The sequence below is a fragment of the Elgaria multicarinata genome, chromosome 2 (genome assembly GCF_023053635.1).
Source record: "Elgaria multicarinata webbii isolate HBS135686 ecotype San Diego chromosome 2, rElgMul1.1.pri, whole genome shotgun sequence".
Classification (NCBI taxonomy): domain Eukaryota; kingdom Metazoa; phylum Chordata; class Lepidosauria; order Squamata; family Anguidae; genus Elgaria; species Elgaria multicarinata.
Window position 1 is genome coordinate 180,067,707 of NC_086172.1, and position 27,136 is coordinate 180,094,842.

Sequence of the window (27,136 nt, forward strand, 5' to 3'; positions counted from 1 at the left end):
TTGCCCTTTTCTGCACTTTTTCCAGCTCTATGATATCCTTTTTTTAGGTGTGGTGACCAGAACTGTACACAGTATTCTAAGTGTGGTCACACCATCGATTTGTATAAGGGCAGTATGATATTGGCAGTTTTGTTCTCAATTCCTTTTCTTATAATGCCTAACATGGAGTTTGCCTTCTTTACAGCAGCCACACACTGGGTGGACATTTTCATCGAGCTGTCCGCCACAACCCCAAAATCTCTTTCTTGTTCAGTCACTGCCAGCTCAGATCATGTGAACAGTTGGTAATGACTAAAAGGACAAATGAGGTAATTGTCTTAGGAACCAAACTTTTAATTGACAATAAAATAATAAAAACTAGGCACACTCCTTCTGCACACAACAAAAATATGTACAGTGAAACTCTCAAATACATGTACAAAAAAAAAAGAGAACACTTTCCATCTCTTAACATACCATAGCAAAAGAAATATTCTTTGCAGCTTCGGCGAAGGCAATCTTCTAAAGTGAACACATTATCATTCACAGCTGGATGAAGAAAAGTGTGTTGAATCAAAAAACCTTTGTGCGCAAAAAGGAGGCTGTTATGAGACATGGTCCCTCTCAAATAAAGGTAGTGTTTCTGTTTGGAAAACCTGCAATGGTATTAATGACCCTGGGGACTTGGGTCTAGAGAAGCCCATGGATAGGGTGGGCTGTGGACCTAGCAGGCTCTTGGCTTTTGGACGGCAGGATCCTGCCGTGAGAACAGGGAAGCCCTCTGGCCAAGTGGGAGTAGCCATGGCCTTCTCTGGCTTCCAAGTCTCCGTCTTTAAAAGTCCTGAAAGCAGGCAAAGTAGTCTGGAGAACCAAAGCGTACAGTGTCTGCAGCCAAATTTAGTCACTGCATTGTAAAGAAAATGACCGCCATGCTGACCCCTGCCCCTTCAAGCGGGGCATCATCCAAATTAAAGCAGCCACACTTAAGCCATTGGTACAAGTAAATGGGTTATCAGCTTCCTCCGCCTTCCGTTTCGAGGAGCGTCAGAGGCTTGTACATGGATGCAAAATGGTTAACAAGTTTTAAGGGTGTGTTTCATGCACCTCTGTGGAAAGCATCGGGGGTTACATCGTCTTCTTTTCTGTGCCTTCGGCGGGCTCCGCCTTCTGTGCCGTGGGGAAAGCGTGGTGGTACAAGTGTCTGTGGGTGGCCGCTGCACTGTAAAGTTTGTACAAAGCCTGCCAACAGAAACACAAGGCTTAGAAGGAAACGTGGTTTTCAAGTGGCATTCAGGGCTGCCTTAACCGTGCTTGTGAAGTGCATTCAGGTGTCCCGTGTGCATGCTTTCACTCTACAGAAGTGTAAAAAACACACACCCAAAAACCCAAAGAAGCTAGCTGCAGGATTTCGCTTTCTTCTTTAAAAATAAAACGAAAAACAAGTTCCAAGCCCTCAAGGTTTGCAAAGATATGCTTGAAAGTGTGTGGCCAGTGACTGCTGAAGCCTCAGAAGCTACAGGACTGGCTGGATACTATTGCCAGGGAGCAGAATTTCTGGTCCACTCAGCCGTAGATAGCGCCTTGCCCTTTCTGTGACTGGCAGACGCAAAATAACTTCATGGCAAAATGCAAAGGAAATGGTGCAAAAGAAACCATTCCAATATATGATGCTGTCGATCATTGCAGCTGTCCGGTGACTAATACGCATGTGTGAACTAGCCCACCCATAATTCGGGTCAGTTTTTAACTGGCCACGCGGCACACACGTCTGAAAGCAGGAGGGGGGGGGCTGCTAACGCCCAGCCACTAAGGGGCAGCATGCATTCAAGGCCACGCAAGTCCAGTGCAGTTGCAGCAAGGGCGGTTTCTACGGAGGCAGCGGGTTGACACGCCTTCCATTTTAGGGCCTGTTTAAAACGGCAGCCACGGGGGCCCGGGCCGGTGGGCGTGGGAGGCAGCCTTCAGCAGGCCACGGCACTTCCCCTGGTGGGCTGCACGCTGCGCTGGGCTCATCTGTTAGCCTGGAAGCTCTGAAGAGAGGCAAGCCGCTGCACAACCCCGCGAAAGTTGGCTGAGGCGGATGGAAGGGAAGCCACGGAAACAGCACGTGGGCACACGCGGGGGGGGGACACACGCGGGGGGGAGGCGAACAGCTTCTACAGAACAAGAAATGGGCTTACCTCGTTGGTGTTTCCCTGCAGAAAAGGCCGTTGCAAAAAAGAAGGTGAGAGAAAGAACAAGTTGTGCCACTGCGTCCATTACACACTCCAGCGCCGTCTCATGGGGCTGCTGCCGGAGCCGCCTCAAGCCATCCTGCCTCCCCTTCCTTCCTTCCTTCCTTCCTTCCTTCCCTCCCAAAACCCAGCCGCTGCCTTATAATGAATCAGGCCCTTTGTCCATCCTTCCAGCCAGAAACTGCCTCCTAGCAACCTCTCTCCCATCCTTTGAACTGGAAATGTATTTCATGTGATGTTTTTGTTCCGAGCAGGACATTTTATGTGGTTTTTTATATATTTGCATTTTCTTAATTGACCTTACGGCTGTAAGTTTTGTTTCTTAAGATCGTTCGCCTTGAATGGCCAGGAAAGGCGGGAGATGCATTTTTTATCTCCTGCCATCCTTGTGTAAATTAGACCCAAAGCAAGTCAGGAGTTCCACCGCTTCGGGCCTTTGAGCGGAAAAGCAGTTTATACGCCTTGTAAACACTTAAAATGAACCCCAGGCCCTTCTGCACGTAAAGCGCACGTCCGTGCGGCCTCTCCTCCAACAGCGCCAGGCGAAAGAGAGGACACCTGGACAGGGACGTGACCCTGGGACCCTCCTCAGATTCAAAGGTTGATGCTCTACTGACAGCACTATGATCAGCCCCAGCAGGCAGGCCAGAGGAAGGGGCGGGGCCAGGGGAAGGGGGCGGGGCCTTCTGGGGAAACCCACCAGGCCCTGAGGTGGACCAGACTTGACCCCGCCCCCACAGGTGGGCCTGAGGTCCAGGACCCCTGTCTTAAAGTCCTTGCGCTCTCCGCTGTGGCACCCCGGCTGTGGAAAGAGCTCCCCAGAGAGGTCCGCCTGGTGCCTACACTGTACTCTTTTCGTCGCCAGCTGAAGACCTTTTTATTCTCTCAGCGTTTTAACACTTCATTTCAACTTAAATTTAAATTTTACTGTTTTAACTCTGTACTTTAATCTTATATCAATTTTGCTGCGTGGTTTTATCCTGGTTGTGCTTTTTATACTGTATTTTGTATTTGTGTTTTTAACCTGTTGGTTGTTTTATAGAATCACAGAATAGCAGAGCTGGAAGGGGCCTACAAGGCCATCTAGTCCAACCCCTTGCTCAATGCAGGAATCCACCCTAAAGCATCCCTGACAGATGCTTGTCCAGCTGCCTCTTGAAAGCCTCTAGTGTGGGAGAGCCCACCACCTCCCTAGGTCACTGGTTCCACCGTCGCACTGCTCTAACAGTCAGGAAGTTTTTCCTGATGTCCAGCTGGAATCTGGCTTCCTTTATTATGGTTTTAATTTTTGTGAACCACCCAGAGAGCTTTGGCTATTGGGCGGTATACAAATGTAATAAACAAATAAATAAATAAATGAAAGAAAGAGAGCGCAATTCATCTCAATTCTCTCTCTCCCCAGCGTGTTTCGATGTTTCTAAGGCCCCACCTGAACCGCACGTTGCTCCGCATGTAGGCCCACCCCCTCCCTCCCTCCCTCCCTCCCTTACCCAGGGGCACCTGAGACAAAAGGGGAATCCCACCAGGGACTCGAGGCCGGCAGGGGGCTCTTACCTGGTCCCAGAGCGCAGCGGCCACCTGGTCGATGACGGCCCCCAGCTCCCTGTACTCCCCGGAGTACCGGATGTAGGCCCACGTGCAGAGGGTGATGAGGGTGAGGCCCATGATCATGTTGCACAGGCTGGCGATGATGTCCAAGCCGACGAAGCCGGTGACGCCGGCCACCACGTAGGTGATGAAGATGACCACGAAGAGGGTGGCCGGCGTGCGGGCAGCGTGGAAGATGTTCTTGCTGTCGTTGTGCTTGATGTACTGGACGTAGAGCTCGTCGATTTCCGCCTCCAGCTGCTGCAGGTAGCGGCGGCTGAATTCCTCGCCCCCCATCTTTTTCACGCTGCGGAACAGCCGCACCGCCTCTTCCTTGAGCTCCAGGTGCTTGCTCTGGAGGTCACTGGGCGCCAGGAAGGGCTTGTCGCCTCCGCACACCTGCAGAGAGTGGTGGGTTTGGGGGGAGATGGAGGGGGCGGAAGGCGGTGCAGGATTGGAGGATGTTCCTCCAGCGGCATCTGGGGCTGACGAGGGCAGCATTTGCATGTGGCGCTAAACCACGGGTTATGTTAACCATGGTTTGTTGCTTTAACCATGAATTGACTAACAGACAAGCAAACAAACAGTGGCTTGTTTTCCTTATTTCTGGTTTGTTGCTCTCCCACCCATTTTGCCAGCCTTCCGTGTGGTTTTGTTTTCTGGCTGCTCTTGCCGGCACCTCTGTTCCAGGGCAGCCAGCAACACAAACAAGCCATGGATAAATCATGGTTCTGGGTTCAGATATCACAACAAGCCATGGTTTAAACAAGCCAGACTTCATTAAGCTTTAATTTGTGATTTTCATAGCTGGGAAACAAACTATGGTTTGTTTGCAGGGATTGGTTCAGATGCAACGACCAGCCAGATTTCAACAAACCACAGCATGGCTTAGCGTTATGTGTGAACCAGACCCATATGTATTGCAGGAATAGGTAACTGTGAGAAGCTCAGGGGGCATTTTCATGCCCCCCCCCCCAACCCAGTGGGCTGCATCTTCCCCTGCAGGTGCGTTACGGAGCTCCAAAATGGACAGCTTGTTTGCAAGCTGAATTTGAACATTTTTGCATTCTGAAGCGGCTACGGAGTGCTAAAAGAGTCACGTTTAATTTGCAAACACAAGCGTTTTGGTGATCTGCAATGCTATGGATACCATTTTGTCCATGGATTCCCCACCCCCTTCGAATTTCGGGTGCAGTGGGGACCACACGTGGCCTGTGTGCTACCCCCCCCCCCCAATGTACTGGAAAGCGTATCAGACCCAGCAAGCTGTTTCCAAGAACAGCGAAGCAGATGTGTTTGAGGAGCCCACAAGTAGGGCTTGAAGGTGAGGGCAAGAACCCTCTCCCCAGCTACTGGCATTCAGGTGGTACACTGCTCCTGAACATGGAGGCTCCGTTTATCCATCATGCCTACTACTTCTTGACAGACCTTCTCTTCCTCCCGTGAATTTCGCTTCTCTAAGTAATGACCATCACTTGAATTCCACAACTCAGTCCTTCTGGGATCTCCTGACCACCACTTTCATCAGGTGACCCCAAGGCCCAGTGTTTCGGAAGCGCAACAGAGACAAACTCTACCCACAAAGGGTTGGATCCAGATTTAAGCAAGTGCAACTGGGCTGGCAGAAGCGGGCTTCATAGAATCATAGAATAGCAGAGTTGAAAGGGGCCTACACGCCATCGAGTCCAACCCCCTGCTCAATGCAGGAATCCACCCTACAGCATCCCTGGGAGATGGTTGTCCAGCTGCCTCTTGAAGGCCTCGAGTGTGGGAGAGCCCACAACCTCCCTAGGGAACTGATTCCATTGTGGTACTGCTCTAACAGTCAGGAAGTTTTTCCTGATGTCCAGCTGGAATCTGGCTTCCTTTAACTTGAGCCCGTTGTTCCGTGTCCTGCACTCTGGGAGAATCAAGAAGAGATCTTGGCCCTCCGTTGTGTGACAACCTTTTAAGTATTGGAAGAGTGCTATCCTGTCTCCCCTCAATCTTCTCTTCTCCAGGCTAAACCTGCCCAGTTCTTTCAGTCTCTCTTCAGAGGGCTTTGTTTCCAGACCCCTGATCATCCTGGTTGCCCTCCTCTGAACACGCTCCAGCTTGTCTGCATCCTTCTTGAATTGTGGAGCCCAGAACTGGATGCAATACTCAAGATGATTCCTTGCCCCCCCTCCCCACAGCAGCTCCAGCACCCCCCTGAAAATGCCACGCAGAGCGCTGTGGGACCTGGCTGAACAGGGTGAGCCGTGGTGCAACAGGGAACAGGGATCCCCCAAAGTCAGATGGAGGCACCTTCCGCGAGCCATTGGCTGCCATCCACAGAAAGCAGATTCTAGATCCAATGCTAAAAATATCCAAATTGTGCAAGAAACTGTGTCCCAAAGCTCTCTGCCACGGAAAGCAAAATTCTGCAGCCTGAATTAGATTTCTAACTGATCCCATTTCAAGGGCTCAGGGAGAGAACCCAGAAATACAGACCCACAGTTTGCCTTACCCGAAAAGGTACAGACGATCCTAGTCAAACGTACAATCAGGGCAATGTCTAGGCTACGATTCTGCTGGTTGAGCCCAGATTTTGGTCTGGGCTGCTGCATTTTTGGAAGCTGACAAATCCTAGCTTTCTTTTTAAGGGCAGGATCCATCCCCCCGTGGGCCCAGCTGTACATGCAGATGGCAATCCACACAGCCTTCTTCCTTCCACTGCGACATGCTTCCTTTCGCTCACAATGGTAGGCCCGTCTGGGCCTCCCAGGTACACCCCCCTCCAGCCGTCCTTTGGCAGCTGGGCCCAATTACTCACGCTCCAGAACCACCTCCACCCAGGAGAGGAGCAACACAGCTGGAAGGGTTGTGAGTAACAGCATGTCGCTGAGGGCAGGTCAGGGAAAGGGGGTGAGGCCATCATCACGCCCACCCCCAGGCATAACCCCCCTCCCCACGTGCACAGCAGTGCTCACAGTGGGGAAGACGGATTGTGCCCCAAAAGACACGTCAGAATAACAGTGCTATCGCAGAGCCCGGGGCAGATCTGAGCAGGATCAGGGCCTTTGAGAGCCCCTTCCCATGACTGCTGAGGACGGAAATAAATTACGCAAAATAAACAAATGCATCAAAATTTCCACAAAGTACCTGGAGCAGCGCCAAATTAATCTCTTCCTGGCATAGAGGAAGAGTTGCCCAGGTGCTGAATTCTGATATATACCGAAAGGCGCAAACCTGGTCAAGCTATACTCGACAGAGCTGGAAAAAACGTGAACCCTCTGCCAGCTTCATCCAGCCCAGCTCCTCCACGGAGAGGGGCAGCTCGAAGTTGACCCACACGGCTCAAAGTTGACCCACACGGAATTGTGGGGCAGAGCCCTTTGAGAACCATGACGGATGGAGTGTCGGGCTTACCTCTTCCATTCTCTTATTGTAGGTATCTTTAGCCGTGGCCACAGCTGCTAGGTTGTTCGCTTCTGCCGTGGCCTGTGGAGGATTGGGAGGCGGGGGAAGAATCGAGGGAGGGGACAGGGGAAAAAAGAAAGAGTTGGAGGCGGAAACACCAAGTCACTGATGGCTCTACTTTACTCTGGCCAAGGCTGTTCCATCTGCACAGGTGAGTTTCCTGGGGGATTGGGCCCCATGTTCATCAGCGGCTGGGGGGGTGGGGGGGGCAGGAGAGGTGTTGTGGCTTGGATTTTCAGAGGTCTTAACCCCATATTTATTTATTTTATTGCACTTCTATACCGCCTAACAGCCGAAACTCTCCGGGCGGTTTACAAAATTAAGACCGTTCAAGTATAAAACAACAGTATAAAATCATAATATAAAAATACAATATAAAAGCACAACCAAGATAAAAACAGCAGCAATGCAAAAATACAAATTTAAAATACCAATTTAAAACAGCAAGTTCAAATCAATTTATAGGCTGTTAAAATACTGGGAGAATAAAAAGGTCTTCAGCTGGCAACGAAAAGAGTACAGTGTAGGCGCCAGGCAGACCTCTCTGGGGAGCTCATTCCACAACCGGGGTGCCACAGCGGAGAAAGCCCTGCTCCTCCTGGTAGCCACCTGCCTCACTTCCTTTGGCAGGGGCTCACAGAGAAAGACCCTTGTAGATGATCTTAAGGTCCGGGCAGGTAGATATGGGAGGAGGCGTTCTTTCAGATAGCTGGTCCCCAAACCATTTAGGGCTTTAAATGTTAGTACCAGCACTTTGAATCGGGCCCGGACCTGGACTGGCAGCCAATGAAGCTGGAAAAGGACTGGCGTGATGTGATCTCGCCAGCCAGTCCCTGTTAGAAAACAGGCTGCTCTGTTTTGTACCAGCTGAAGCTTCCGGACCGTTTTCAAAGGCAGCCCCATGTATAACGCATTGCAGTAATCCAAGCGAGAGGTTATCAGAGCATGGATACCTGTAGCTAGGCTATTTCTGTCCAGATAAGGGCGTAGTTGGTATATCAACCTAAGCTGATAAAAGGTGCTCTTTGCCACTGAGTTCACCTGTGCCTCAAGTGACAGTTCTGGATCCAAGAGCACCCCCAAACTACGGACCCGATCCTTTAGGGAGAGTGCAACCCCGTCCAGGACAGGGCAAACATCACCTCGCCGGACAGATGAACCACTCGCTAACGGTACCTCCGTCTTGTCTGGATTGAGTCTCAGTTTGTCAAGCAAGAGAAAAAGGACCAGACCAACTCCCAGACGCGAAGGCAGAAACTCCATAAAGCATCGGGGGGCGGGGGGGCAGACATGAAATTATGCCAGTGAACTGCAAGAAGAGCTGATCTTCTTCGGGGGCACACCTGTGAGCCATTCAGCGGGAACTCACACCCACAACTCCTCTGCTCTTTGCGAGAGCAACATTTGCACTCTGGCTGACTATTGGGTACCTTTGTTTCGCTTGCCGTGACAAAGAGCATCAATGCTGGAAAACTATTATTTCCCGACACACTAGCGTTGGGATAAAATGCTTCTGCAGATTTGAACCACAGATTGATTCCCCGCACCCCATTCCAGACTCGACCCCACATGAATCACACCACCAACATTTTCTCCTGTGAGGAGAAACCTCCAGGTGATAAGGAAACGCAGCAGAGGGTTCGTTGGTGCCCTGTTTTCACTATTTACTATTTGCGAATAATTATTCATAGAGACATATTTATTTATTTATTTATTTTATTACATTTATATACTGCCCCACAGCCGAAGCTCTCTGGACGGTTCACAAAAGCTAAAAACAGTAAACATTAAAAGTATACAAAACTTAAAAACCATCAGAGACATAAAAACGACAGTATGAAAACAGCAGCTATCTCAAACGATTTAAGTGAAATCTAAACAAGTTAAATTTTGTGAACCGCCCAGAGAGCTTTGGCTATTGGGCGGTATAGAAATGCAATAAATAAATAAATAAATAAAAATAAGTTGATTTATGATATTTTCACGAGATTATAGATAGGCATTTTTAAAGTTGAGTTTACGGGATAAGGTTGATACACTCAAAATGAATACTATACCCCGAATTGTTTATGTCGCACGTGGGATTCCCTTAGTTCTACCTGGCAAATATTTTCAAAAACGTAATGCTTTGTTTTAAAAATTTACGAGAGGGGGGGGGTCGGTCCTCTTCACCAAGAATATCTCTGAAAACTATGCAACTTCGAATTAAAGAAGATGGGTTTGGCTTTCCAGATCTTGCTACATATCACTGGGCTTATTTGCTGACCTGTACCAATCCCCCCCCCCTTAGATTTGATTTTCCACCTTGGTCAGTTTTGGAATCTTCCTGGCTGCAGCCTCTCTCAAACGGATAGCATCAGGTTCTTGGCATATTAAGGTGGACAGGGCTCCTTGCACTATCTCAGTGGTCAGAGATGTGTGTTGTATACTATCATGGCAATTACAGTTTTACCCATTTTCCCATGCCAAATTGACTTTATGAGGAAATCAGATTTAAAAATTGGAAAAAAAGGTTTTGTGGCGGACCTGGACAGATAGAATTATTTTTACCCTGCATCAATTGTTAGATGTTGACTTTTTGTTATTTTCGGCTTCATGAGATAAATTTGATTTACATTTGCAACATTTGTTAGAATCTAGATTCAGACCCATGCTTTTACTGTCTTGGAGTCTCCTTCGCTATTGGAAACACTTATTGAAGCTGACCGGGTCTATCGATCCATGATTCATGTTTATAAATACTTATTGTCAGTGAATAAATATGATACATGGTGTCTTCAGCAGGAATAGAAGAGGAAATTGGAACGCCTTTTTTTTTTTTTTAATCAATGGACTGCCGTTTTGGGGTCCGTATCTGATATGTCTACGGACCTCCTGTTACATCTTATTCAGCAAAACCTTTTGTTTCTGGTCTACTGAATGCCACAATGTCTCTTTAATAAAGGTTTGACTAATTGCTGACTGCTAGAGGTGTCATAGAGTTAATGCACCTTTCATTCATAGAATCATAGAATAGCAGAGTTGGAAGGCGCCTACAAGGCCATGGAGTCCAACCCCCTGCTCAATGCAGGAATCCACCCTAAAGCATCCCTGACAGAGGGTTGTCCAGCTGCCTCTTGAAGGCCTCTAGGGTGGGAGAGCCCACAACCTCCCTAGGTCACTGGTTCCATTGTCGTACCGCTCTAACAGTCAGGAAGTTTTTCCTGATGTCCAGCTGGAATCTGGCTTCCTTTAACTTGAGCCCGTTGTTCCGTGTCCTGCACTCTGGGAGGATCGAGAAGAGATCCTGGCCCTCCTCTGTGTGACAACCTTTTAAGTATTTGAAGAGTGCTATCATGTCTCCCCTCAATCTTCTCTTCTCCAGACTAAACATGCCCAGTTCTTTCAGTCTCTCTTCATAGGGCTTTACATTCAAGTGTTTTGGAAAGGCGCAATAGTTGCCTACACATAAACTTTGTATTGGAAATCTCTTTTAATATTTACTGATGTACATTTTCTTTTAAATTATGTACCTGCTTCTTGTAATGTAACACACAGTCAGCATAAATGGATTTTCCATATGCCCTCTGGACTACTCAAAGACTGATATTACAATATTGGAAAGATAAAAGCTCATCGTCTTTAATGCAATGGATTGAAGACCTAACCTAGGGTGACCATATGAAAAGGAGGACAGGGCTCCTGTATCTTTAACAGTTGCATAGAAAAGAGAATTTCAGCAGGTGTCGTTTGTATATATGGAGAACCTGGTGAAATTCCCTCTTCATCACCACAGTTAAAGGTGCAGGAGCTATATTAGAGTGACCAGATTTAAAAGAGGGCAGGGCACCTGCAGCTTTAACTGTGGTGATGAAGAGGAAATTTCGCCAGGTTCTCCAGATATACCAATGACACCTGCTGAAATTCCCTTTTCTATGCAACTGTTAAAGATACAGGAGCCCGGTCCTCCTTTTCATAGGGTCACCCTACCTAACCACACCAGCAGCATTTGAAGGAGTGGAATATAGATGCCATTTACAAATGGACTTTACTGAAGTTTATGTGTAATTTATTCCTTTCCCCCCCCCCCAGAATGTTGCAATATTTGAAACTGAGGCCTTTAAAATATGTAGTTGTGTTGTTTTGCTGTCTGTTTTGTTGAAACTTATAATAAAAAAGTGATTTTAAAAAAAAGTTCCAGCAGAGATGGTTTGCTTTACTTCTTGTCCTGTCAAACCTCATTTTCCTCTCACCTGCACAACCCCCGCGCTGATTGCTACAAAACAGCTGAGTGGAGTGAAAGGGGACTTGGACCCCTTCTGCCTGCAGCTCAGCTCCACACTTTGGAGAGCTCCCTTTAGAATTCTGACTGGTTCTGATGGAAATCGGGAGCAGATTCACTGCCCCACTGACATCGGAGCCACCAGCCTCCACTGCCCAGGCTCACTCAGCCAAAGGTGGTGGCTGGTTTATGAGGCTCCCAAGGAACTGCAGGGGAGCCTCATAAACCACTCTGAAAGAGCAAGAATTCCAAAGCATGCAAGGAGTTTAAGTCCGCGTACTCTACTCCTTAAATAACTTTATTAAAGTTCCATTTTAATCAAATCAATCAACGCCAAACGCATGACAATCGCCCTGGTGCCGCGCATTCCTTGGCCAAAGCACTGAAAGAGGGGGCGTGTTTCTTAGCAGACAGCTGGGTCGAACCCTGCCTGGAAGTAAAGAGGCTGGAGACTTACTGCCTTTTTTTTTTTAATGCAATCTGAAAAATCAAGAAAAGGACTGGGAATCTCCGGCCACCCCACCCTCATGTGCCACACTCTGACGGCAACAGGCTTGGCTATACACACAGGGCCGTGCACGTCGACACGGCCCTCCTTGTGCTCTGGACGTGATCCGTGACACCCTTGCCCAATGAGTTGGCCAGCGGGGGGACGGGAGCGTCCAAGACACCGCCATCGAAGGAACGCACCACCAGCCCCCCCAAATGAGCGGAGGCCTGGAAAACCGGTAACGCTGCCCTCCCCGAGACACACTCCCAGGAGCCCCCACAAGGCAAGTGACTACCTGCAACATCGATTTGGGATGAGGGAGCTCTTCTCCTTGGTAGATCTTAATGTAGGCCTGGGAAGAAACGGAAGAGAAAGAACAGGCGACGTGAGAGACCTGAGCTCATCCTTTCAGAACCTCGAACTCAGGAAAACCCACAAAACCCATGAAAACAATTAGGAAGCCCCAACCGCCCGCCTGCAATATTATCAGCTGGTGAAGGGCGGTGGATCATAGAATCATAGAATAGCAGAATTGGAAGGGGCCTACAAGGCCATCGAGTCCAACCCCCTGCTCAATGCAGGAATCCACCCTAAAGCATCCCCGACAGATGGCTGTCCAGCTGCCTCTTGAAGGCCTCTAGTGTGGGAGAGCCCACCACCTCCCTAGGTCACTAATTCCATTGTTGTACTGCTCTAACAGTCAGGAAGTTTTTCCTGATGTCCAGCTGGAATCTGGCTTCCTTAAACTTGAGCCCATTATTCCGTGTCCTGCACTCTGGGAGGATCGAGAAGAGATCCTGGCCCTCCTCTGTGTGACAACCTTTCAAGTATTTGAAGAGTGCTCTCATGTCTCCCCTCAATCTTCTTTTCTCCAGGCTAAGACTTGTGGGATACCAACCTGGGCTCGGCTCCCGGGCTCCCCGGAATGTTTCTGGATTCAGCTGAATTCCGCTGCCTTTGACTTTGACTCTAAGCCACCGGAGACTCTCTCCCACACCCTGTGTCTCACCTTGAAATACTCCACAAGGCCTCGGCAGGTGATATTATTCCCGTTGATCTCCTTGACGTCCAAGCTCTTGGGGCTGAGAAGCCACGGAATCAGGACTTTCAAGTTCTTGATGAAATCGTCGTCAATTTCTGCGGAGGGAAGGGAAGAAACTCTACATAGGAAAAACATCAAGGCAATTGAAGACTAGAATAGGGGAACGTCTTTATAATTTGAGACATAACAAAATTGGAGCCCTGCTAGTAAAACACTTTCAAGAAAAGAAACATTCACCAGAATCTATCCTTTTTTGGGCTATCGAAAAAACCAGAGGAAGTGAAGCTACTCTTAGCAGGAGAGAATCATAGAATCATAGAATAGCAGAGTTGGAAGGGGCCTCTAAGGCCATCGAGTCCAACTCCCTGCTCAATGCAGGAATCCACCCTAAAGCATCCCTGACAGATGCTTGTCCAGCTGCCTCTTGAAGGCCTCTAGTGTGGGAGAGGCCACAACCTCACCAGGCAACTGATTCCATTGTCGTACTGCTCTAACAGTCAGGAAGTTTTTCCTGATGTCCAGCTGGAATCTGGCTTCCTTTAACTTGAGCCCGTTATTCCGTGTCCTGCACTCTGAGAACTCTATTGGATTCTATCTCTGAAGTCCCTCATTCCAGGAGGGCTCAATGATACTTTAGAATGGCACACAATCAATCAGCGTTAACAAATGGCCATTTAACATCTGCCTTAATTGTTGACCCTTTGATCACCATTTTAGGGTTAAATTACACCATCGCGAGTTAGCAGAGTACTATAAAATCAATCAGTACGTTCCTTAATGGACCAGGCTTGCTCACACAACCCAGAAAATTTGTTAGTTCTGATATCAGGACACACAACAAACGCTGAGGCTTTTTAATCAAGCGAACTGTGTGTGCAGTTTTGCAGCTTGTCCTTTCTTCTTTTTTCTTATTACAGGTTGGTCAAAATATGTATATGTAACTGATATTTCAAACCTTGTCGCCAGATTTTCTTGTATAACTATTTAAATTTCCTCAGTTTACTTCCTGTTATGCCTCAGCCTTCCTCAACCTGGGGCGCTCCAGATATGTTGGACTACAACTCCCAGAATGCCCCAGCCTGCTGGCTGGGGCATTCTGGGAGATGCAGTCCAACACATCTGGAGCGCCCCAGGTTGAGGAAGGCTGGGTTATGGTCTTAACAGCTAATGAAGCAGTTTAAAAGAAGGACTAGAACGTATTACATGTTTGAAAAAGAGTAGTCTATGATTTTCAATTTGTTGTGTATTACTTGTTTCTTACATATACTACATGTAGTTTTTAGATAAATGACAGTAGATAACCAGTTTTTATCAAGTTTTTTTAGTTAAGAATCTGCTCAGTAGGAGCCAAGATTGATAGATATACAAAATATTGTTGCTACTCGAGCAAAAAATTATAGTATCACAGATATCCAAATTTCAATTATATTTGTATGGGTGTTGTTCTGGTTCTTAACCTTTTATATCAAATAATGGTGTTGTAATCTATTTGTTTTAGCTCCTGAGGAAGGATTCCTCGGAATCCGAAACATTGAGCATTTTCACATTATTACAAAAATAACGAACTTTTTATTTTTGTAATAATGTGAAAATTTATCTATACATGGCACCAGAACTCGTCTCTCTTTCATAGAATCATAGAATAGCAGAGTTGGAAGGGGCCTACAAGGCCATCGAGTCCAACCCCCTGCTCAATGCAGGAATCCACCCTAAAGCATTCCTGACAGATAGTTGTCCAGCTGCCTCTTGAAGGCCTCTAGTGTGGGAGAGCCCACAACCTCCCTAGGTCACTGATTCCATTGTCGTACTGCTTTCTTCCACCCTTTCCCCCAACTCCATTCCAGAAGGTTGAAGTGTCTCTCCTGAGCGATGGGGGCTACCTATACGGGGCCAGGCTATGGAAGTGTTAAAACGAACCCCGGCGCTTTCGCTGATGTAGGGTAGCAGCAGCTAATCCCGATGCAGAGGGGAGGGCGTGGGGTTTCCAGCAGCCATTTGGCTCACCGGCCCCACCCCCTGTCCAGGAGGACTTCATATCAAAGGTTGTGGATTACACTCCGATAATGCAAATTAATAGAATCCTAGAATAGCAGAGTTGGAAGGGGCCTACAAGGCCATCGAGTCCAACCCCCTGCTCAGTGCAGGAATACACCCTAAAGCATCCCTGACAGAGGGTTGTCCAGCTGCCTCTTGAAGGCCTCTAGTGTGGGAGAGCCCACCACCTCCCTACGTAACTGATTCCATTGTCATACTGCTTGTACATGTCGTATTGCACACGACATGTGCAAGTAATGCATGAATTACATGAGAAACTTGATATAAATGTATTCTTGTCTTCAGTTATTATGCTACTAGCGGGCTGTGGCAATTCCCTCGTCCCTCTTAAGGGTCACAATTTCCCTGGAATGAATTCCCCACTCACATCTGCTTAGAACAAGTAGACTTGGCAGAATCCTCGATGGAACGGGAGGAGTTACCTCTTGGTAGATCAACCAGAAAGTAAAGCGCAAGAGGTCCACACATCCATGTATAACAGGGGCGGACGGAGCGGCCAGGCAGCGTGCCGACATAAATAAGAGCAATTAAACCAGGAAACGAACCTTTGAGCTTCCCGTCGAAGTTTGGATTGGTGGCTACTTTCAAGCCCGGGTGAGGTAAGAGAAAGCAGGAGATGTTGGTGAAGCAGGAATGGATGTGCTTCCGGACATTCTGAAGCTCTTCGTGCTGGTTCCCTGAGACCTGAGAGCAACCAGGGCGCCGTTAGTAGATCCCTTGTTTTGTGGGGGCAAGTGCTGGAAATTCTTCTGTAGGTCCCCGGGGGCCACCGCTAAACTGAGCCAACGCACTGGCGCCTTCTTTAAAAGGAGAACATCTCTAACCATGAGTGTGAACCACGCCAGGGAGATGCCCACGTCCTTATTGGGCAGCTGTGGGGCAGAGGGCCTCCAACTGAGCCCAGTTCCCCCACTGGCATCGCCCCTCCTGGCCTTGCTGAAGGCCCCAAGCCAGCTTCCCACCGGCACTGGCACTAGAACCCCTCCAAGCAGGCCGAAGAAGGCGGCTCCCACAAAGGACGGCATTTCCCCTTTCAGCACCTCTAATTCAGCTTCACCAACTCACCTGCAACCCGGAAGGAGGCCCCTCCACGCCAGAGGACCTTGGGCATAGCCATCTCCAGGCTGGCACCCTCCAACTACAACTCCCATCATTCCCTGTGTGGCTGGGGATGTTGGTGATTAGCAACAGAGGAAGCTGCCTTATATTGCGTCAGACCCTTGGTCCATCTAGCCTGGTATTGTCAACTCTGGCCTGCAGCAGCGGCTCTCCCGGGTTTCAGGCTGGATCCCTTGTTAGCCCTACCTGGAGGCAACGAACCGTGGGGCTTTCTGCATCCAAAGCAGGTGCCCTACCGCTGAGCTACGGCCCCTCCAATACATCTGGTGGATGCCAGGATGAGGAAAGCCGGCTCACGTCTCAGTGAGCGTAAACAGGGTTTTTTACCCCAGCCTGCCGTGAACACTGCTTCTAATGCGCCTTCCACATCGAGAGCTGTGGTGAGAGACAACAGGGCTTCCTCCCTCCGTGGCCACAGAGCCACGTGAGCTCACCCTGCCACGTTTTGCCGCTCTAGGGGCTGCCTATACGCCTTCACTGCTGCACGGTGCTTCTGCATCGGTTATACGACGCAGCTGCCAACTAACAGCCATTGCGGTGGCTTTATCATAGAATCATAGAATAGCAGAGTTGGAAGGGGCCTACAAGGCCATCGAGTCCAACCCCCTGCTCAATGCAGGAATCCACCCTAAAGCATCCCTGACGGATGGTTGTCCAGCTGCCTCTTGAAGGCCTCTAGTGTGGGAGAGCCCACAACCTCACCAGGCAACTGATTCCATTGTCTGATTCCATTTACCCCAAAGCTGTGCTTTAAAAAGAGTCAGGGACTTACTCTGACTTTCCCCTTCCTAGCCAAGTCACCACGGCCCTTCCACCATGTGACCTCACTCTGGCCTTGAGCCGGGGGCGTTCTGGGGTGGATGGCGATCGCTGATTGGTCGCCGGAAGCTGGGGGAACTGCACTGGCTGCCTATTCACTACTGGGCCAGGTTTAAGGTTCTAGTACTAGTGTGCAAACCCTAAACTACTTGGGACCAGGATACCTGGGAGAGCGCCTTCTCCCCTATCAACCTGCCCGGTCACTGAGGTCATGCTCCTGGTGATTTTGCATGGTCCTATGGTCTGATTGGAGTCCACCAGGAGAAGAGCCTTCAATGTGGTGGCCCCCTTCCTATGGAACTCCCTGCCACTGGAGGTCAGGCAGGTGCCAACGCAGTGCTGCTCCTGGTGCCTCTTGAATACATTGTGTTTTCAAGAGGCTTTCCCGGAACGACTAGCCTCAGTCCTTGACTTTTTAAAAATGTAATTCCTAATATGGTGTTCTTACTCTGCTTTTATTCTTTTATGCTACTTGTTGTCTGCTGTTGTCTGAAATCTTTGGATGGGGAGCAAGATATAAATATTGTAAATAAAATAAAATAAATCATGTTAATTAGGCGGCACGGACCGGGAGGCAAAATATGCCACCGTGGCTTCTGTTACTACTGTTACTGTTCTACTGTTACTTTCTACTGCTACTTTCTACTGTTAGTTTTTCCCTACCCTGTGCCTGCTTACCCTACCCTGTACCTGTTTGCATTCTCTTCCCCTCCTTATTGTTTTACTATGATTTTATTAGATTGTAAGCCTATGCGGCAGGGTCTTGCTATTTACTGTTTTACTCTGTACAGCACCATGTACATTGATGGTGCTATATAAATAAATAATAATAATAATAATAATAATTCTTTCCCCTCCACACATGTTGTGCGAACTCGCCAGCCTCTGTTTCCATTTGCTTTCGGCTTGCTGAGGTAGAAGACAAAGACACCCCCCCCAAAAAAAAGTGGAGGGGGAGGCAGAGAAAAATGGCGGCGGCGGAGATACGAGAGAGCCGTGGGGCAGGGGGAATAGCCTGATAATCACAGCAGCTAAGGGAGCTTACAAAGGAGGAGAAATGTTGAGCCATTCATTTGGCAGACTCTCTTCCTCAAACCATATGTGGAATAAAAGACCCTGTGGCAATAACACCTGGGCCACGCCACGCCACGCCAGCGAGCAAGAGCCCTCCCTTCTCCCCCCTATCTCTCTCCCCTCCTCTCTCTCTCTCTTCGTCTGGCCCCCTTCTCGGTGACCCTCCTTCCCCCCCCCCACCTCACTTCTGCCTTTTGCATAAGCGTCGAACTGGAACAAGCAACGTGCGCCAAGTGAAAACGCAGAGCTGCAAAAATCAGTGTTGGCAGCGGGGTGGGGTGGGGGGGCTGCATTGTGGGGGTCAGGAGGAGGAATCAGGAAATTGCAGTTCAACTCGGTGCAAAAACAAAAATAAAAGTGTAATAAGAAAACAGAAACAAAAATGCAGATTGACCCACTGGACATACGGGGCTGCTGCAATCCTTTCTGCATCGCACGACTTTGCTTTGTAAAGTAACGTTATCACATCAGTACACTTTCCTCCTTATTTGCCCCGGCTTTTTGAAAGTCAGAACAGAATTTTGTTTGCTTAAAATAAATTGTTTTGCACTTTCCTATTTTTTTCCTGGTTTAAGTGTCGTTGGGTGGGTGTGTGGGTGATGTTTCTACAGGAGGCTTTTATTGCGCAATCACTTTGGGCACAAAACGTTACAGGGGGGGTCAGACGTCGTCATCTTCCACTCGTGTCCCTCCCGCGTGGTCCCACTGCTTCGTCTGTCTTTTTTCTTACCCCAGAAAATCCAATAAGGGGAAAGAGAATCCCTGCACAACAACACCCAGGTGGAAACGCTTGAACTCCTCCGCCTGGACGCCCAGTCTTCCTCTCTCTCTCTTCCTCTCTCTTCTATTTCCACGGAGTTTCAGAACAGTACATTATTCATTTAAAACAAATTGGTGCTGGGCCCCCAGCCAAATCCAGAAGGATCACCGCATAGTTCACTCATATCACATTTGCAAAGTATGGGGAGAAAAAACCACTTTGTACTCTAAATGGCTCAAATGAGTTTGGAGCCAAGGGATGTTTGTTTATTTATTTATTTAGAATCCTCATCTCCTGCGCCTTCATCCAAAAGGAGCACAGAGGAGCCGAGAATATTAATAAAACCCCTCTCATGCAAGCACTGAGTCATTGCTGACTCTTGGAGGGCTGCCAGATTTCGCTGACGTTTTCTTGGCAGGCCTTATAGCGGGGTGGTTTGCCGTTGCCTTCCCCGGCCATTATTACCTTTCTCCCAGCTAACTGGGTACTCATTTTACTGACCTCATGAGGATGAAAGGCTGAGTCGACCCGAGCCGGCTGCCTGAAACCAGCTTCCGCTGGGATCGAACTCAGGCAAGGACCAATAAAATGTACCAAGGTTCAACGTGTGGGTGGGTGGAGGATGTAATGGGGTGTAGCTTTGCGACCATCCGCTTCTGACTTTGCTCTCCCCCCACCCCCAATGGAAAGTGGCTCCCGGAAGGTTACTCTCAAGGCTGAAAAAGTCTCCTCACCCATCACCTATCCCAACTGGCATTTGCCGTCCAGCGTCTCTGGCACAGAGCTCTTTGCTATCAGCTGCTAATTGCAATTTTTTAAAATGGTTTTTAAGTGGCCAGATGCTCCACTTTAGCAACACTGTGTTAGCAAAGACCTTTGTCTCATCTGCCAGAGTGACGCCTTTTACTTAAGAGGCTATTTTTGTTCTTGTTTTGATGCAACCTGTATCGCGCGCTAGTTCAATTTTTTCCCCCCTAAATCAAAAAGTAGGATGAAAGCATTCTGAAATACACACAAATCTTTTCATGCCAACCTTGAGACGCTTTTCCAAAAACTTGGATCCTCCTTCAGCCCCGTAAGAAAATTCGTAAGGGAAGCTCCAGTCACGGACAAGGAAGATGAGCGACTACGAAAGTAACAAGGGGAAAAAAGTATGAGAAATGAATCAAGCCATCTGGCCTCTACAGTCAGGGTCTCTCTACAACAGCCTTCCTCAACCTGGGGCGCTCCAGATATGTTGGACTACAACTCCCAGAATGCCCCAGCCAGCTCTGCTGGCTGAGGCATTCTGGGAGATGCAGTCCAACACATCTGGAGTGCCCCAGGTTGAGGAAGACTGCTCTACAACAAGACATTTATTTAAATGTGGCCTCATCTACAGCTTCTTGTCTGATTGTTGCATTTTAGGATTTTGATCCCACCTACCCTTTCTGAACAAAGTAACTGACAGCGGACTTGCTTCAAAATTAAAATAAGGCAATACTTATTGGTTCTCCTTCTATCAATACTTATTGATTATGCTTCCATACGGCTCTTCCGTGGGGCTCACTGGAGACTCCCCCACGAAAGGCTGCATTCTTCAAATGTGGTCAATACTGGAATTAAGGTCAGTTTTCTCATTTTGATCTTCTTTATTTCTTTGTATAATCAATTTTTAGACCATCTTTCAGGGAAAACCCTCCCAATGGTGTAATACAATGTAATATTTGAAAATTCTGAATTATCAAAACAAGTAAAGAACAAGTAAACAATATTAAAAGCCAGGAGCAGATAAAACAGTTAATAAAAGATTATAAAAACACCCAAATGCAGCATAGAACAGAAAAGGCCTTTAGGGCTCTCCTAAAGGCTAATGAAAGGAGGTCCTCTGTATTTCCCTGGGGAGAGTATTCCAAAGATATGGGGCCAACACAGAAAAGGCCTTGACGATACTGCAAACCTAACAGCATTCACTGGTGGGCCAGACGGTAGGGCGTCAAATCATAAAATCATAGCATAGCAGAGTTGGAAGGGGCCTACAAGGCCATGGAGTCCAACCCCCTGCTCAATGCAGGAATCCACCCTAAAGCATTCCTGACGGATGGTTGTCCAGCTGCCTCTGGAAGGCCTCTAGTGTGGGAGAGCCCACAACCTCCCTAGGTAATTTTATATTTTATTTTAATTTTATTTATTTAAAACATTTTATGGCCGCCTTTCAGGGCAGAAGTCTCCCAAGGTGGCTCTCAACAATAAAATACATAAAAGCAGTTGAAGTATTAAAAGTGATAAAAACATAAGCACAATAGTTCTTATTTTAAAATAGTTCTCATTTTCTCTGTGTATCTTGGAGGGAGAAGAGTTGCATGGATCACCTGGGAGGACTCTTTAAAGTATTAACACAGGCTCTAACTCAAAAGAATCTTCAGCCCTATGTGGTTTGAGGCCCAGGTGATTGGAAGGCGTGCCTAAGCCCATATGTACCCATCCCAAAGTTAAGATCAGTATGGAATCAGTTACCTAGGGAGGTGGTGGGCTCTCCCACACTAGAGGCCTTCAAGAGGCAGCTGGACAAACATCTGTCAGGGATGCTTTAGGGTGGATTCCTGCACTGAGCAGGGGGTTGGACTCAATGGCCTTGTAGGCCCCTTCCAACTCTGCTGTTCTATGATTCTATGATCTAAGCCTCCAGCCTCCACTGAGTGCAACTCATCTGGAGGGCACCAGTTGGAGAAGGCGGCTCAAGGCCACCAGGGTGGTTCCACACAGGGACACGGAGTTCCGCAGATGGCGCGTGAGTAGGGGGAGGGGGTGGAATCGTTCTCTCGCCCTCTTACCTGAAAGGGCTTCAGGAATGTCTCCTCCATGGCCAGCCTGCCATATTCTGTGAAGAGCTGGAGTGAAAAGCAAACCAAAGAGATCAAAGGGAAAATATCCGACAAGGTAAAAGCATTGGCAAACGGGCTTTCTTCATATTGCACTGCAACAATTTACACTGAAGGCGGGATATTATGTTCATTGCTATACATTCAGTGCATTTGCACAATGCCTGTTCGGAAGTATATTTGACCAAGTCAAAACAAGAAAGAGACTTACGACACGTTAAAGGATTAGCACATTTCTGATGGCATCATCTTCGGTGGACTAGGGACCAGCTTGATCAGATGCATGGCGCATTATGCGCTGGACTTTGTGCATCTGATCAGACTCTGTTTCAACAAATCTGTTAGTCTTTAGGGCAGGACAAGTCTCCGTGTCAGTTTCACTGCAACAGATTAACACAGCTACCTCTCTGGGAGGTTTTAATTTGTGTGATCGTTAACAGGACTTTATAAATAAGGGATGGGGAACCCATGTCGTTGGACTACAACTGCCGTCACCCCTGACCATTGCTCATGCCAGCTGGGGCTGATGGGAGTTAGAGTTCCAAAACATCTGGAAGGCCAGGGTTTCTCTACCTGTTACCCTAAATAATGAAAGAAAAGCAGCAAACCAAAGTGGGAGCCAGTACGGTTGGGGCAGTTTAAAGCAAGGAAATGACAGAGGAAGAATACCAAGGAAAGAAAAAGGTGGGAGATTTACTGCAGTGAACTGCGATCACCACCGCTGCTATCCTACACACACACACAACCTCCATCACCCAGCTAGCAGTATTCTTGGGCCTTGAGCAGCAGCCTGGCAGGGCATGTCTACACCAGCCCTATATCCCGGGGTTGTCCCTGCATCGTTCCTGTGCGTCCACATGACACACAGGGTATCCCGGGGGTAACCAGGAACAACCTCTCAATTTTCCCGGGATAACTGGCTCCCCAGTTATCCCGATTTTTCCCGCAGTCCCAGGACCATCCCGAGACCGCAGAAGGTGCGGGTGCCTGTCCCACCTGGTGCCTGCTTACTCGCAAGTAAGCGCAGCACCAGAAACCGGCACGGAGCCGCACGGTGCAGCTCTGTGCCCATCAGGGGAGAGGGGAGCAGCAATTTTGCCACCCCATGGAGGGGGGCTTGGAGGGCGGGTTTTGTTTTGTTTTAACTTACATTTTCGATGGAGCAACAGGCCCCGCTTCCCAAAAGAAATAAATGGCAGTTGCAACGTCCTGCATGCTCCCTGGACGCCGCGCGCCGTGTGTGAATCCAGGGGGAGGATCTTGCGATCAGCAGATCGCGAGATCCTAACCTCTCCCTCCCTAGCTGTAGACATGTCCAAACTGAGCAGACCATCTCCACACTGGAAAAAAGGCTCAGCTTCACCAGCCTTTCCCGTCCTGGTGCCCTCTGGGTGTGCTGGACTACAACCCCCATCATCCCCAGCCAATGATCATGCTAGCTAGTGAGGTGGGAAACGTCCAACAATATCTGGGGACCCAAGGATGGAAAAGGCTGACCTACACAATTCCTGCACGGAGCTTTTAATGCCCCCTCCCACCTCGCCCCAAAAACGGGTTGGGCGACTTAGGAGCGGGGTTTCCACTGCCAATCTCCGAAAAGACACACACACCCCCGTGCCTTGGAGGGTGGTGCAGAAGGGAACTGTTCAGCGCATGCTGCTTTCCCCTCCATAGCCCTGAAGCGACAGGAGAAGCTGCAGGTGAAGAAATTCCCCCTTTTATCCAATACTTCATCGCAGGGATTGCTAAACTGGAGTTGCCAGGGACTGAATCGGAGACCTTTCGCGTGTAAAGCGTGTGCTCAGCCACTGAGCCGTGGCCTGTCCCCAACTCACTGTCTAGGCAAGGAAGGCAAGGTTACCTCAGGGGATGCCTGCTGCCCACTGCTTTGGCAACGGGCAGAGAAAGAAATACGGATCTATTTGGGTGTTCAGTGCACCTCTGGTTGTAATGTTGAATGTAAAATGTGTTCTGGGCATCCATGGTTTGGGGAAGAAGGCCTTAAAGCAGCCTTCCTCAACCTGGGTCGCTCCAGATGTGTTGGACTACAACTCCAACACATCTGGAATGACCCAGGTTGAGGAAGGCTGCCTTAAAGGCACGGGACGCCTTGCTGCTATGGCAACCCCCCCAAGGCCAGGCCATAAAACAAAATTAAAAACCCAGGCTCAGGGAAAATTCCACTTTGTGATTCTGCACTCAAGGCTGCCAAATATTTACTGTGAACAATTATCTCCCAACTTTGGAGTATCCCAGGACCACTCCGAAATATTAAACTGTTAAAAACAAGTGAACCAACAACTCAAAACAACAGAGAAAACATAACAGGACAGCAGAACCAAAAAAAAAAAAAAGCACAGGAACAGGAGCGGAATACAACCAATTCAGAGGATAATTTCAAAACCAAGCCTAGGAAAATAAAGTCAGGGTAACAGTTACATATCTTTGCACCATAAGGACCAGAAACTTGTGTTCTTTCTTTTTTTAAATTAACGTGGAGATTCACAAGAAGCTCGATTCAGAATCCCAAGACCACATTAGATGCTATTTCAGTTCCATAGGGGCATCAAGGCTCAAACCGAGAGAGAGAGAGAGAGAGAGAGAGAGAGAGAGAGAGAGAGAGAGAGAGAGAGAGAGAAGTGGCATTACCTGCAGGTGCTGGAGGTCATCTTCCTGTACATTCTGTGACAAATTGTACACCTGAATAAAAAACAAGAGGGTAAAAATGGCTGCAAACAACCCTGACTTAGAATCATAGAATAGTAGAGTTGGAAGGGGCCTATAAGGCCATCAAGTCCAACCCCCTGCTCAATGCAGTGTGGTATAGTGTGGTGTAGTGGCTAGAGTGTTGGACTGGGAGTTGGGAGATCTGGGTTCTAGTCCCCACTTGGCCATGGAAACCCACTGGGTGAGTTTGGGCCAGTCACAGACTCTCAGCCCAGCCTACCTCACAGGGTGGTTGTTGTGAGGACCTAGTGTAGGCCTCTAGTGTGGGAGAACCCACCACCTCCCTACGCCCACGGCCTTCTCATGTGCCCTGTGTACGTGCGGCTTCTTTCTTGGAGCCTCACTTGTAACCCAACTGTAGCCAAGGAGGCCTCCTCTCCCCCAGCGTACGATCTTGGATCGCTTCCTCCCCGGCTCTGTGGGAGGCAAATCCACCCTAACCAGGCTATCTGGAGCCTAGCAGCGGAAGCCACGAGGGCCAGTTGCCCAGATGAGACGGGCAGCCGTCTTGCTGCCCTCTGCCTTCCCCACAGGGCTTGGCTCGCTCACCGGAGCCCCCTCAGGCTGGCTGTTCCAAGCAAGTGCGCAAACGGCCTCCTGGCTACCTAGCTCCGGCCTCACAAACTGGCCCGCTGAGCCAAGTGCATGGGGCTGGGAGGGCAAACAGGACAGCCGCTTGGGTGCCAAATTATGGGGGTGTCCAAACAACAAACGCCCCCCCCAAAGGCAACGGCAGCGTTCCAGCTCCTCCCCCGTGCTGGCCACCAGCCCAGAGAGCCCGCATGCCCAACTGGTCTCTGAGGACTCTCTCAACGCAAAAGAGCCCAAAGAGCCCAAATGCCACCTCCTTCCCCTTTAGGCCGTACTTTGAGGGCTCCTTCCTTAAAGCGAGGTATTCTGGGGGAGGCGGCTGTGAAGATCGGCTGTGCTGCCACAGCACAGGCGTCCCCCCAGGCCTACTTAGAATCACAGAATAGTAGAGTTGGAAGGGGCCTATAAGGCCATCTAGTCCAACCCACAAGGCCTCGCTTTAAGGAAGGAGCCCTCAAAGTGTGGCCTAAAGGGGAAGGAGGTGGCAGGGGGAATAAAAAGAAAGAGGAGGCAACAAAAACTGGTGTTGGGGGGTGTTGGGGGGTGGGGTGGCCACAGGAGCAGGGAGAGAGAGGAGAGGGGCCATGCCCAGGGAATGGGGGGGGGGCAGCACGCCCATCGGGGCATCAAAATACCTAGAGAGGTGGCCTGCCAGTGCAGCTCAGCACCCACGTACTGAGGCTCACCAGGACTCGTGATTTTCCTGCCTGCAACAAAACAGGAAGGCCAGCGTGCCACGTGGCACACACACACCCTGACTCGTGGCTGGTGGGTCCGTGGCCTTTTCAAACTGACGTTTACGCACAGGCTGGAACCCCCAGTGCCTCTAACTCTTCAGCATTCCCCCCCCTCATCGTTTCAGCGGTCTTCTTAGGAGCTGTCTGGACGTGGCCCACTCTTCTCTGTGATCAAACGTGGCACAGGGTTATGCTAACCAGTGGACGGTGGCGGCCTCCACCCTGCCTCCCAAGATCGGTCCGCTGAATAGAAGAGCAGCAGCACCATCCGGCCAGCTTTCCTGGGCGAGCCCAGCGCAGCGGTCCCCACCCGCCTCCGTTACCTGGATGGAGCTGATCATGGTGCTGAGTGCAAAGACGGTGGCCGAATCCCGTAGGGTGGACTGGCTGTCGAAGGTCCCCTGCGTGTCCATGAGCAGCACAGCCACCTGTGGGGAAGGGCAGGGGGAGCGTTCCTCAGGCGGACGTTGAGCCAGAAAGGGCACCGGAAGGCTCAAGCACTTCGTCCGCATTCGCTGAGAACCCCCAAAGCCTGGAGCTCAGCGGTTGTGTTGTGGGACCCCTCCCCACAAACTCCAAAAAGCCCACCCAGAAGAGACATGAAGCCATTTTGTCTACATCCTCTGCTACCCGGAGGGAGAAGCGGGTAACAAATAATTTATTATTATTATCATTATCATCATCATCATCATCATCATAGAATCATAGAATAGCAGAGTTGGAAGGGGCCTACAAGGCCATCGAGTCCAACCCCCTGTTCAATGCAGGAATCCACCCTAAAGCATCCCTGACAGATGGTTGTCCAGCTGCCTCTTGAAGGCCTCGAGTGTGGGAGAGCCCACAACCTCCCTAGGTTACTGGTTCCATTGTCGTACTGCTCTAACAGTCAGGAAGTTTTTCCTGATGTCCAGCTGGAATCTGGCTTCCTTTAACTTGAGCCCGTTATTCCGTGTCCTGCACTCTGGGAGGATGGAGAAGAGATCCAGGCCCTCCTCTGTGTGACAACCTTTTAAGTATTTGAAGAGTTCTCTCATGTCTCCCCTCAATCTTCTCTTCTCCAGGCTAAACAGGCCCAGTTCTTTCAATCTCCCTTCATAGGGCTTTGTTTCCAGACCCTTGATCATCCTGGTTGCCCTCCTCTGAACACGCTCCAGCTTGTCTGCATCCTTCTTGAATTGTGGAGCCCAGAACTGGACGCAATACTCTAGATGAGGCCTAACCAGGGCCGAATAGAGAGGAACCAGTACCTCACATGATTTGGAAGTTGTACTTCTATTAATGCAGCCCTATTAATCATCATTATTATTATCATTATCATTATTATTATTATTATTATTATTATTATTATTATTATTATTA

General features: G+C 49.1%; 1 protein-coding gene across 1 annotated transcript in view; it reads right to left on the bottom strand.

Moving 5' to 3' along the window:
• Positions 1–322: 322 nt before the first annotated feature.
• Positions 323–27,136, bottom strand: part of ATL1 (atlastin GTPase 1) — a 41,637-nt gene continuing 14,823 nt past the window's right edge. The window contains exons 4-13 of the mRNA XM_063118237.1: positions 26,101–26,205; positions 24,372–24,422; positions 21,675–21,731; positions 19,895–19,987; positions 15,635–15,773; positions 13,002–13,129; positions 12,288–12,344; positions 7,191–7,262; positions 3,768–4,199; positions 323–1,218 (exon numbers count right to left, since the gene is read on the bottom strand). Of these exons, the coding sequence (XP_062974307.1) occupies positions 1,105–1,218; positions 3,768–4,199; positions 7,191–7,262; positions 12,288–12,344; positions 13,002–13,129; positions 15,635–15,773; positions 19,895–19,987; positions 21,675–21,731; positions 24,372–24,422; positions 26,101–26,205 (1,248 nt within the window). The 3' untranslated portion in view covers positions 323–1,104. The remainder of the gene's footprint in view (positions 1,219–3,767; positions 4,200–7,190; positions 7,263–12,287; positions 12,345–13,001; positions 13,130–15,634; positions 15,774–19,894; positions 19,988–21,674; positions 21,732–24,371; positions 24,423–26,100; positions 26,206–27,136) is intronic.